General features: G+C 30.6%; 1 protein-coding gene across 6 annotated transcripts; it reads right to left on the reverse strand.

Moving 5' to 3' along the window:
* Positions 1 to 2,753: 2,753 nt before the first annotated feature.
* BIM1 (basic helix-loop-helix (bHLH) DNA-binding superfamily protein) lies at positions 2,754 to 9,761 on the reverse strand. 6 transcript variants are annotated; one of them, XM_088105073.1, is made up of 12 exons: positions 9,630 to 9,703; positions 9,427 to 9,536; positions 9,205 to 9,246; positions 8,705 to 9,094; positions 6,253 to 6,355; positions 6,025 to 6,152; positions 5,067 to 5,172; positions 4,851 to 4,920; positions 4,673 to 4,768; positions 4,002 to 4,447; positions 3,313 to 3,448; positions 2,754 to 3,199 (listed from the first exon to the last, which is right to left on the reverse strand). In XM_088105073.1, exons 2-12 carry the CDS (start codon positions 9,440 to 9,442, stop codon positions 3,092 to 3,094), a joined length of 1,641 nt encoding a protein of 546 aa, XP_087961199.1. In that variant the 5' UTR covers positions 9,443 to 9,536; positions 9,630 to 9,703; the 3' UTR covers positions 2,754 to 3,091. The 6 variants fall into 6 exon arrangements, with proteins under 6 accessions (XP_087961199.1, XP_087961202.1, XP_087961200.1 ...); XM_088105076.1 differs by lacking the exons at positions 9,205 to 9,246; positions 9,630 to 9,703 and adding an exon at positions 9,743 to 9,761; XM_088105074.1 differs by having other exon boundaries at positions 4,002 to 4,444; positions 9,427 to 9,718.
* Between the last annotated feature and the right edge of the window lie 4,010 nt (positions 9,762 to 13,771).

A 13,771-nucleotide genomic window follows, 5' to 3' on the forward strand; every position in this document is an offset into this window, starting at 1 on the left:
TTTCTTTTGTTGTTTCCACCAAATTAAGGCTAGGTTCCTTGCAGATAATATGTTCTTGTTTTCCTATGGCCTCCGTATAACATCGGAGAAATCACCCGTTTAGCTTCTGCAAGTATTGCAGTATCATAGGCAACAATGTTCTAAGCACATATGTACCAAATCACCGGAGACACACTAGCACCAAAAAAAGATAAACTTTCTCAAACAAGGATGACACAATTGCCTTTACTTAGATGGTGGGAACTTCAAAGGCATAAACAAATGTCAACTGGAGGATACATAATACAAATTTGTATAGATTTTTATAATAGTTTAAAATGAAGGAACATAATGAAATTAACAATTGAAAAAGGTGACTTTCTTGGTGGTGTAAGGTGTCGGCATTATGCTAATTGCTGAATAGTAGTGCGTTGTATTCCACTCTGAAACACTTCACCATATTCAATTCCTCATTCACACCATAAAAGTGGCAAACACACAATTTCAAACCACCTTTTTCTCAAACCCTAAAAATAAAACTTCCAGACAAGAGATGATGGAGAATCTTCTTTGTTTATGAAATCAAAGAGACTCTCAATTGACAGCAATTAGAGGTAAATAGAAAAATATATTTTGGTACATATTTTTGTAATAATATTTGAACAGTATATATATATATATATATTATTCATTATTTATTTGTTGTAGTATGAAATCGAAGAAAATACCGAGAAACTAATCCAGTAATTATATTTTAATATAGGTTGAAGGATCCAAGAAACACCAACTGTCAAAAGTATCCACTTCTATAAATTATCTGAAAAGCTATATATAAATGTCATTAATGCTGCTAATGGTAACACTAACTCAGAGACTTCATAACTATCAAATTATTATTCGCCTTTGATAACACGTGCTTATATTAATGCATGCTGCTTTCATGGACGTTTGTCTCAATTAACAACCGTTAACACGAGCCATTATCAAGTAGATAATAATTAATTAAATGGAAGCTGTTTTCTAAAGCTTTAACATAAAGCGACTAATTGTTGACTTTTCAATCTAATATACTATCGTTCTTATACTTTACACCATTAATAATGAAATTCTTTCCTTCTTTTATTTTAGTTTATGTTCATTTCGAAATATGGATTCGATGCATAGTGATTAGGTTGATTTTGTGTTATTTCTTTTAGAGAATTTGAAGATGAAAATAAAATTTGTAAAAAAATTGATGAATGTAACAAAATAATATGTTTTAATAGATTAACATGTAATATTATAATTTTAATTTTTATAATTAAAATTAATATAAAATAAAATGTTATTATTATATATCATTCTTTACTTTAAAACATTAGAATGCATTCCTCCAGCACCGATTCTATCATTCCGTGCTCTTCATAAACACTTTCTGTAGGAATAAGAATGTGTTTGCATATTTAAATGAATTTTAATATTGGTCATGCTAAATTCAGATTAAAGGGATCACAAATACACATGTAGACATTTTAGTATTCATTTATGTCAGAACGTTCTATTTAATTTATTAAATAACTAGTAAAAATACATTTGTAATATCTGTGTTTATTTTTTTAATAATAATAAAAGGTAATGAAATTATGATTATAAAAATAAATATAAATAGCTTTTATATTGTAGTTTTTATTTATTTTATAGATAATTTTTTATAAAAAAAAATTAATTTAAAAATATTATTAAATAAAAAAGAATTAGATACAAATAATTAAATTTTATAAGTAAAATTGATAAGATAACTATTTTAGTTTTAAAAATGTTACTCATTAAAAGATAAAGTTAAAAGAACATATACACACAAAAAAAGATGAATATATCTTTATATGATGATGATATGAATACATAAAAAAATTAAATTTTGAGTTAAATTTAACTTGGTAACACGAAAAATGAACACGATTTTTTTTTTTCAAAAAATTTAAATCCACGCTCTAAATGCGAGTTACTCGAGAAATCTTTTGCTTAAATTTATTATTTACACTTTCATCCTCAAGTAAAATTTTAATCACTTTATGTAAATGTATTTATTATGATATAAAAGTGTAAAAGATAAAATAGGAAATCTCGTAAATATCTTATAAAAGATAATTCTTTTTTATTATATTTCTTAATTTGTTCATAACAAAATCGTAAAGGTCATGCTCTCCCTACCTCTTCGTTGCTTTGCCAGATAGAACTACCACACGTCTTCAAAGGGATCAATTTTCCGTACACAGTCATCAAACATTTTAACAACAATGCTTTTAAATTTTAAAATACCCAATAGACGTACACACAAAGAAATTCACCAACAGTAGCAATTTTTACAGTTTTAAACCGTCAAAAATTTATTTATAGTTACTAAAAACTAAAAACAATTGTTGAATTTTTTTTAACCCACTAGTTTCTTCACGTTGAAAGTAAATGTGATGGAAAGAACTACAGTAAATCACTTAAAAAAATATAAAAGATCACACTAAACATAAAAAATAGGATATAATACTGCAGGTAAAATTTGTCCTGTGAATTTTGAAAATATTAACCAGAATTGCTATTAAAATCGTTTGAATAGTTGCCTCCTTTTTAGTTTTCTAACTTTGATCCATTTAACGAGTTCGTCATTCTACTAAAACTCAACTATGGTTGGCTATATTATACCATCCAAACATTCTAAATATATAATAGGTTTTCGATGTAGTTTATACGATTTCATAAGAATTCACTAGACCACCAAAACAAATACCACCAAGACGAAATGTCAAACAATATGCAACAAATAAAGGAGTCAGAGTTTACAAACTTTACATGAATAGAAGCTGTGGTTAAAAAATAGCTTCTCAATTAGTATGGAAGCCTTTTATATTTATATGATTAGAAACTAAATTGATTCATATTATTTTGTTGGGGTGAGCCTAACGATCCCAACAAACTAAGAGGACACTGAATGTACAGTCGATCTCACCCTCGCAGGATAGCAGGCCAGCAGAAGACATAAATACCCCTTCCAAAAATTAATTTTAAAAAAGTTACCCCCAAATAATTAATAATTAATGGAAATTATAATAATAAGGAAAGAATGAATATAACGGTCCAATTAATTTCTGCAGATCTTTAGCTTCTTAATTGCTTGGTCAGACTTCCCTGAGCTAGCAACTCTTGAGCGCATCATCTTTTGATTGTTGTTAGAAGGTACTTCACCATCCTAGGGGAACATCATCGACAAATTAGATAATGTGAAATTTTAATTTAATACTAGAACATAGCTTATGTTCAAAACAAAGACCCGGAAAATAAGTAATTAGAGTGTCACTATACCTTAGCACCACACACTGACACGGGTACAGTTGGTCTGATGTTTGCTTGTTTACCAAGTTCAATTTGCACTGAGATGCTAGCCTGTGACAGATCCACTCCTGAACTTTGCAGTGCATGTGTAAGCGTATGCAGCAACCTGTTCAAGTGTAATACATTTATCTTAGTATATTATAACCAAAATGCTCCTACCGGGTCCATAAAAATATTTTCTCAAATTATCTGAACTAGTTTCTAATGTTGCATACCTAATTGTTCGAATGGAACAGAGCAGCACTATATGCCATCATTGCATAAGACAATTGATCTAAATTATTAAGAGATAAAAAGGATAATTTTTCAAGTATGAACTGAAATCATGAACTTCTTCCACAATTACACAGCATCATGAATTGCAAATCATAATCAGCGAAAAAAGTGAATTTAGTTTAAATTAAGGTTGCATAGCATAATCCAATGACTCTTCGGCATTATGTCAGGGTCAAGATAAGTATGATGCAACATTAATAGGTTATTATCAAAAAGCGTATCTCCATAACGTGCGACATCTGCGTTTCCTTTACATGAATGATTACTAGAGAATAGATCCATTTTTTTATGTCCAACAGACCAACATAATTTCAAAATGGTATAGCGATTTCAAAACTACTTTTTATTATACACAAACAAATAAACATTATATAAATACTCACCCTTTTGAGTACACACTTGATATGCTAATTGCACCACCTTCAATAGCGAGCTCTTTCTCTTTCAGCTTTTCACTGGTAGCCGCCATGGTCTGACACTCCACTGAAGGTTGATATTTGTTCTCGGCATCAGAAACCGGTATATGTGCGACCTGAGACACTACTCCACCTGGACCACCCATTTGGGCTGGAGGGAAGAAATTTAGCTGTGAGGAAATAGGAATTGGAAAAGCGTTATTCACTATTCCGGCCTGATGGTCCACTGTCTTGGAGGTAGTTGCTGTACTCAAGCCAGATTCTACATTCTGGGTACTCCCAGGAATTGTTGGGGAGATGCTAATATTTCTCTCCTCATTCTTTGAAGAAAAAAGCAGTGCTGGAGATGGACTTGACCCATTATCAGTGCCACGATGTTGGAAGTTTTCTGCTGGCTTGTCATTATTTCTCTGCTATAAAATTAAGAAAAAAAAAAAAGAAAAATAAGTTTTTGGATGGTTCGCAATCGTTATTATATTTCTAAATTCAAATCCGTTGCAACATGCTATTGATACTAATGAATGAACCCAACAAACATATGCGATTTAAATGATAGGAAACAGTAAATATCTCAAGGAAGATAAAGTTTTAGTCCTTTAAATCCCGCGCAGCTTATGATAGGTATATATGGTATTTACCCATGGCATCAATTTTTCTTGCTCGTTACTCCACCCTTGAAATGAACCTTCATACTTGTGCACCTTCTCTTGTAAAAAATGAATATACTCAATGACCTAAAAATATTTCAGATTTAGCACTAATCAGAAATATTGTAAACTTATATAAGATAACAACTGTTTTCTCATATGAATGTACCTCTAATAAAAAAGATGCTTTGTCCCTCTTTTGGTCACTGTGTGGAATAAGCTCTCTTAGCATTTGGAATCTGCATAATTAATTCAAATGTTCTGTCAGAAGACTATGAACACCATAAGGAAATTTGCTTTTAACCATGTTAGTTTATGTTCAGTTCTTAAATAATAAAGTAAAAAGGAGAGTTCCTTTAAGCCTGCATTGTTAGGGAACACATGCCTGTCATTAATTTTGCTCCTTCTCCGCTGTTCTGTTGCAGAGTGTTTTGATCTTGGTGTATTTGGCTTTTGATCGGTACTCTTACCATCCACTTTCACCCTCAGCTCTGTCGTAAGTAATCAAACAAATTAACTTGGTCAGAAATTTTTAAATAAATGACTTTGAGGACAAATACTCACAAGCCGAAACGATATAATTACATAAATAAGAATTACAAAGTGGTTGTTGTGCACAAAAGTTTCTCCCCCTCTTTACATTAAATTAAATACAAAAGCATGACACAGAAGAATAATCATCAAAGAGTAAAAGATATAGTTTATGCTAAGCATCACCGGAATGCATCACAAACTTCGACTTGTTTTGGATTGAGATTCCTTTCTAAAGTCTCTCCCAAATTCTACTTGAATGAAGAGAAGTGTAATTGTACGATATTTTATTTATAAGAAACTTCTTCCAACACATTTTCTATTATTAGCTATAATTTATTAAGAGCTATAAAAATTATAAATAAAGAATGAGACTCACAAATTTATGTTTTTTCATATGTTTATGCAACATAGAGAGAGAGGTACAGAAGATAAAAAAAATGTGAGATAAAATTATATATATATATATATATATATATATATATATATATATATATATATTAAAAAAGATACTATTAAAAAATATTATAAAAATGATGAATAAATAATACGTTTTTAAAATTAGAGAATAATAAAAACTGTTCGATTAGCTACTTATCCATTCATAGTAATACATTTAAAATTTATTAATTCCTGAAATTTAAAACAAAAATGCCCCATTTGTGTGGAAAACCCAATATCTAGTTACAACTTTACAGCTAAAAGGACAAATTTAACATGAAAATTATTTAGCAACCTGAGCATATTGCATGAAATATGTACGGTCAATGGTTATGGTGCACCTTTCTCAAGAATGGAATGTTAAAAGTTACCTCTTTGGTTATTGGAAGGTTCTTTCTTGAGAAAAAATGTTTCTTCATTCTCCAGCACTTCATCCTGGGCACTATCCCTTGCGGACTTCATCATTTCCATAAAACTCTGGTTCTTCTGCCCAGTTGTCCTGTTCATCAATTCCACAAATACAACATAAACATTAATAAAATTAAGAAGACAAAAAAAGGAGTATAAATATGGAAGAGGTGGCAGAGAGAGAGACTGACTGAGATGAAGAGCGAGAGCTGAAGCTGTCGTGACGATTGGTACAAAACGACTGTGAGGTCCGCTCCGTTGATGTCCACTGCCCTAGCTTTGTCGCCGCACACTCTGTCATATATTAAAACCGTTAGACATACCAATTATAGACAAACTAAATATATGTATATACTGCAATTCATATTTGACTCTATCATTATTTCTACTGTTTTTCTTATTGCCGAATACCGATAGACAAACACTGAATTTGGTCTGGCTAACTAGCCCACAACGCTGCTTCGGTCTATCTATGACATTACATGTAGATCTTAATGAATCAGCATGTTAGATCATGTTATTAAACCTAAAAAAATTGTTAAATGAATCAACGGACACATTATTTATAAGTTGAATTATTTTTCACCTTGATATTCCTATAAAAAATATTTGAACAAATGTTTTTCATAAAATCTTTTAAATACTACGAACATAATTTCATATTGAAGATATATGACTTTTTCCATCTACTGGGTTAAATTTCCCAGCAACTATATTAAGATTATTTTCTTTTCCGCTGTGAACAGAAAGGTAAGAAATTCACATGAACGAACAACCAAAATTGACAATTATACTAGTTGACATAATCAGATTATTTCTTCTGCCGGTGACTGAATTTTTATGAAATAACGGAACAAATTTACAACATGAAGAACACCTTTATTATAATATTTGTGGAGAATAATTAAATGAATAATCGAATACGTTACAAGTAAAATAAAGATATCTTACAACAATGACGTGATAATACACAAAAAATACAAACACGATTTTGATCATTTCCAAAAATAATAGAAAATGTGGATTGTATTTCACGAATTTGTTTGAATTATATACAAACAAAAAAAAAACAAAAAAAAACATTGATTAGTTACAAATTTAAATAAAATTCAAAAATATAAATTAATCAATTTAATATATATATATATATATATATATATATATATATATATATATGTGTGTGTGTGTGTGTGTGTGTTTTAGTGTTATTAATAACAGTTGCATATTTCATTATATTAAATAGAATGAAATCAGGAATGTAACATGTTTAAAATAAATAAAAAAGATAAATAACCAATTTATTCCTTAAATATGTAAGGCTGGATTGATTTAGATCTTAATAAAATGAGAATATAATACAATTTAAAAGCTCGTAAAATACTCAAAATGGTTCGTAATAATTTAACAGTAAAATAGTCCTATAAAACTTAAAATAGGACATAATTTCAGGAAATTTATCAGATAAATATTTTCTCTCTCAATAATAAAATTAAAAATGTCTTGGACCAGGTCATTTAATTAAAACGGAAATTACTAAAATCAACGGTCGTCAATTTATTTACTGAGAATATCACCAGATTTAAAACTTAACAAAATCCAACTTAAGATTCATTAAATTAAAAGTGTATTTATCCACAAAGGAAAAATTATACATAACTCGATACAATGTGTCAACTTTTAAAATAAAATGAAATTAAAATCAGAAATGATATTTGGAATGAATAAAAAAAATTAAAGCAAAAGTAATTATTTAAAGCAAAAAGTGACTTGAGTTAACAATCATGAAAATCACTTTCAAATTATTGTAAAATGAGGGTTCTGATTTACTATGGAATGATAGATTTTAACAAGTAAACTATGTTTAACACTGGAATTTTCAGCAAGTGGGTAGAGTATAGTATTTCAACAAACTTTAAGGATACCGTATTATTTTTTCAAAAAGAAAATACACAACAAGCTTGTCAATTTGAAATTAATTAAATATTAACTATTTATTTATGTAAAATTGCGATTTTTTTTTTTGGTTTTAACAAAATTTTGTAACTAACTTATTTCAAATATTTTTTCCCTTTAATATTTGTTTAGATAATGTTTCAATTGATGACATAAAATAATTTAGATCAGGGTTTCGACACTAAAATAAAATTAAAAAATGTTGGAATAAAAATTTTAAAAATAAAAAATAAAAAATAAAATTCAGTAATTTCTCAGAAAAAAAAACATAATTTAGTCTTATTTTATGAAATAATAAAATTATAAGAAATATAAATTCGATTTCGTATTGCGGAAATAGGAAAATAATTGTGATTGCTTGACCTTGTTTTGATTTAGGTCTATAAAGGTTTAGGAAACTCCATGAAAAATGTAGGAAATTGGTGGGACAAAATATTTAATAAACATTTATTCAATAAATTACCATGATACGAACTTTATCTAGGAAATTTATTGAGATAAGATGAAAAGTATTTTTACATTAACAAACCAAAAAAATATTAATAATCAATAATAATAAATTAAAAAGAACTTACAAATGTCATTTATTTATTTATTTTATAAATTACAATCAATTGGATGAAGTTTTTCCTAGATAGAGAGAGAGAAAAAAAAAGAAAAAAAGAAGGAGAGAGAAAATTTATGGTTTACCTCCAGTAGAGGGTCTGTCGCCCGAATTATTCTCCTTTCCTGTTTTGCCCCTCTTCCCCGATGAGTCTTCCCACAAAGTGAAACCGCTCGAAGTAGTATACGAACTGCAGTTGGAGTTCTCATCGTTCCTGTCCGTACTAGTTGCCTGACGCGCAAAAAGAGACGTCTCCGCTTTGGGAAGCCTTTGATTATTATTGTTATTGTTATTATTAACATATGAAATGTGGTTAATGCTGTAAGTCCCAATTCCTCCAGGTAAGAGGTGCTCAACCGAAGGTCCTGCCTTCTCAACAACCCATGATATTTCATCCGTGGCTTCTTCCTTCGCACTCCCCTTCGTCTCTAGCCGCTCCAGTGGCTGCAGGAAATCATGAGTCTTCAGACAACTCCCTGTATGTCCACAGGTAAAAAACGCCAATAAGATCGATGCAAGTCAACGGAACACAAACCTAATTCATTCGTTTCTCGCAACTTCTCAGCACTCTAATCTTATTACAAACCGTTCTCACACAGGAGCAGAACGCAACAGACTCCCGTTCCTCCTTAAGAACAAAATTGAGTTTCAATATCTCACTCAACCGGCACAAAATTCTGATGAAACTAGGGACTATAGAGATCAAAACTGGAAATGAAAGGAAAAAAATACGAAACTAAATTCCAGAACAGTTCGGGCAATGAATTAAGTAATTAAAAAGATAGAAACAAGTAATTTATGGCGAAACCTCCGTTGGCAGTCATGACGGTGGTAGCGGCGAGGAAATCTTGAAAAATCGGCAGCGGTTGGAGGACGGAGATCTAGATCGACGGCGGTGGTGGTCGGACGTGAGCGGATCTGAAATGGTGGAGAAGAGTGGAGGAGGTGAGAAGAGCAACGAAAGGAGAAAGCGAAGGGAAGGAGTAGATGAAGAGAAAGAGAAACAGGTACATGCAGTGTGGGTGGAGAGGGAAGAGAAGAGATGATAGAGAGGGAAGGGTATGTATGTATCGTGGAATGTGTGCGTTTGGGTTGGAGAAAGAAAAAGGGAGAGAAATACTTACATAGACATCTACCCAATACGTAAGCATTACACACTACCACTCCGTTAATCACAGCGCATCAACTCACACGTGTAACACAACAATAAACACCTACCTTCCTTTCATAACCCTCACACCGTCATAAATACATTACTTCTTCTTTAGTTCACTCCTCTCTATAATTCCCTTCTTAAACTTAATTAAAACCACTAAACCTTTTCCATCTTAAACCGGATAATCCCTCCCACCACACTCAGGAATGTTTGGATTTATTACTACAATAAAAAAGATAGGTTTCCAGTTTCAAATGTTTTTGTAACAGGTGATTAAATACCAAAACGACAAAGGTTTATGAGTTTTGAGTGTAGGCGTTGAGGAATGGTTAAGGTCACGTGAGAGAGGAGGGTAACGTAACGGGTAACGGGAGCGTTGACACGGGAACAGGAGGTGGTTGACGTGGTTAAATGAAATTAAGAAAGTGTTAAATAGAGGCCTGTGGTGATGATTAGTGCACAGATCCCTAGCCGGAGTTACTAATTAAACCCCTCCATTTTTTTAAGAAACTGGAAATGGATTTACATTTCCTCTGTTTCGTTTTTTATCCATAAAAGATGAAAAAGAAAAGAATGAAGACAGAGAAAAGGAACAGAAGATGTTGGTGGTGAGGGAGGAAATGTCACGTGCCGCACGCACCACCTCACCTCACCTCCCCACTCTTCATATCCCCTGCTCTATCATGGATCTTTTTGCCTGTGCCGTCAAACGCCCCATTTTTCTTTTCTTTTTTATTTTTTATTTTTTCTTTTACTTTTAAATCTACCCTTCTCTCCATTCCATCATATCATGCCTTCTCCTATGCCTCCATGTGCATGCCCCTCAACATTCTCTCTCTCATACCACCACACATATCTATCTACATTCACATCAAATATAATATAATATTTTTTTAATTTCTCAAAATATACATCATTTAAAAAAATATATTTTACTTAAGCGCATTAAGAAGTAAAATAATTAATTAAAAGCGGGAACTGACACCGAATCATGGCAATTAACTAGCAACTTTATCATCTGCCTACGAACGCTTTATGATTATTTAAAAGAAAGAGTTGTTTGAAGTATTTAGATATAATTTGCGATAAACAGAAAATTTAGAAAGTTGTGACGTTAGAGAATTGATTATGCAGAGACATGTGAATTTTGAAGGTTTGTCGTGGGGTGCAGCTTCCCCCTGGCTTCTTTGTGTTTGTGTTTGTTTTGTTTAATAGTGTTTTACAATAATTGTTTGTTTAAATGGCTTTTAATTAAAGAAAGAAAGGAATATGAATTGATTAGTGAAAGGATTCTTTAGCCCTCCGACAATCATGGCGAGCATTTACAGTGTGATGCAAAGATACAATGGTACAGCTTGGAGTTACGATATCCATGCATCTTTATCTTTCTTCTTTCTCTTTTCGGATATATAAATACACACACAACTTATCTTTGCTTCGGACTATACTAATTAATCCATTCCTACAAAGTACAAACACACTCAATTTTCGGACACATGCCAATGCTTTTTCCCGTCAAATATATAATACTCCACGCTATCTCATTACACACCTCAAACTTTTATTCCTATTAGTTGCCCTGCTTTATAAAGAGTTTCAAGTTTAAAATGTATATTCTGGTCCGCAAACAGGTCAGTGAACATGCATTACCAAATTTTTAGTTATTCTCAAATTATGAACGTTATATGATATTCTCAAATCTGTTCATATAGATCGATAAGGTTAAATACTGTTCTTTTAAAAAAATTATTTATAATATTAAGGAAACAATATGAGGACTAACAGATCAGAGGTTTTTTTTTAAACCATTTTTTCATTATGTTATTCAGATTTAATTTACCAACTTCAAATATATTGGTATATCAGTATCAGAGTAAATTATCATATTTAAAATATTGTTCACTTTATCATAATTTCATCTTTAAAAAGTACTTTAATATTTTAAAATCTAAATTTAAATAATCTTACATTGAATTAAAAAGAAAACATTACGTAACATATAAGAAAAAAATTCATAAATTCATTAATTTTAGAGTTTTGATTTAAGGCACGGTAATTCTTTAATTCAAGTTTCATTAGTATTACTGAATATTTCTTTTTATAACTGATTTAAAATAGTATATATAAAATTTTCATTACATTTTAAATTAAATTGGTTATGCTACCATCGATTATATATTGTGTTCTAATATCATCATTTTAATTACATTATGCATCATCTTTCTAATTTAGTTGAAATATATATATATATATATATATATATATATATATATATATATATGGGTTTGCTAACGCGCGTTTCAGTTGGTACATTTTAGGAATGTGTATCGGGTTTTAGTAGACAAAAATACCCTTATATATAATGGATCCTAAGTTTTAAGGTTAACAGTATTTTAATAATTTTCATTCTCAAAACTAAAAAAAACCCAAACTCTCACTTCGACTGTCCTGTCATCCCCATTGTAGCCCCAATTGAAAAAAATTAAAACAGTTGTCGTTAAACAATCTTATAATGATTTTATAATAAGTTTTCATTTTATAATTTTTGTATTATCTAATTTTATCCAATTTTCACAAGCATGAAGGAATTGGTAATTGACTTGGAAAAAATCAGAAATAGTCACTCTTAAACAATTTCTCACTAAAAATGATTTTATAATGAGTTTTTATTTTATAATTTTTGTCTTATCTAATTTTATCTAATTTTCACAAACATAATGACATCAAAGGAATTGGTAATTAACCTGAAAAAAAAGTCAGAAACACTCGTTGTTAAACAACTTCTTACCAAAAAATGATTTTATAATGAGTTTTCATTTTATAATTTTTGTCGTATATAATTTTATCTAATTTTCACAAGAATAATGATATCTGGAGGTGAATTTGTCAATGACTCAACTCTTTACAAAAGCTGGAGTGAGAGGAATGAGAAAGATGAGAGAGAATGTAGGGTGAAAAAGTGATGAGCGGTGATATGGTTAGGTGGGTGGGGTTAGCGATGGAAGGGGATGGAGGCCACGTGAGGTGATCGAAAGTCACGTGCATAAAAACAAAAGGAGTATGCGAAACACAACACAACACTGCATACTCAACTTGTATGACCTCCCATAAATCATATGATATGTGCAGTGCAGAAGATCACACACACAGCAACTCTACTGTCTCTCCGTGGGCCCACTTATGTAATGGGGTCCCCCACTTTATCCCTCACGCATTCCACTGCCCTCACATATTTTCTTCATTTTCATTTTCTATTTCCTTAAAATAATATTATTTTAGGGTTAATAATCCATCTATTTATCTAATTTCGGTGTATACAAGTCATTAATGTGTAATCTTCCTTTTGCTTAATTTTATTTTTTACGTGTAATATGAAGAAACGGAGTGTTGTTTAAAAAACAAGATTAAAATAGAAAAAGATTCTGATGCGTGAAGACAGCGTACAAGGTTCATGCACGGAGTCGCAACTCAGTGCTTCCTCAACATAAAATAAAATTAATATCATAAAAATATTGCTTAAAGCTCCTTATCGGCATCGGACTCTGTTTGGTTACAATAATTGTTTCACTGATATTTTATTAAACTGATGAAATGAAAGCAAAATGTAAAAGATGGATCGAGCCCTATTCAGTGACCACAGCTTTTTTTCATACAGAATAACAAAAGTACCATCTGACTATGCTCTACCATTATATAAATATATATTTATTAGAGAATGAATTGCACAGTCGTACTTCAAAAATCGGAAAGCAGAAATAAAATATACAACCAAGAACGTGACACTCTAATTCTGTAGTGCAATGCACTTTTTCAAGTACTAATTCATTTACTTTTTCTACAATATTGCCTATAAAGATGATCTCAATCATTAGTTATGTTTTTCATATTTAAGTAACACTGAAGATAGATCAACACCGAAAAATGTATACTAAAAAAAGATAATTATATACACAGAATAGATTAGTATGATTATTAAAAAAAACAGATTGTCTCACAA

This window comes from Vigna umbellata, chromosome 1 (assembly GCF_029865625.1).
Source record: "Vigna umbellata cultivar VRB3 chromosome 1, Vumbellata_1.0, whole genome shotgun sequence".
In the NCBI taxonomy this organism is placed as follows: Eukaryota; Viridiplantae; Streptophyta; class Magnoliopsida; order Fabales; family Fabaceae; genus Vigna; species Vigna umbellata.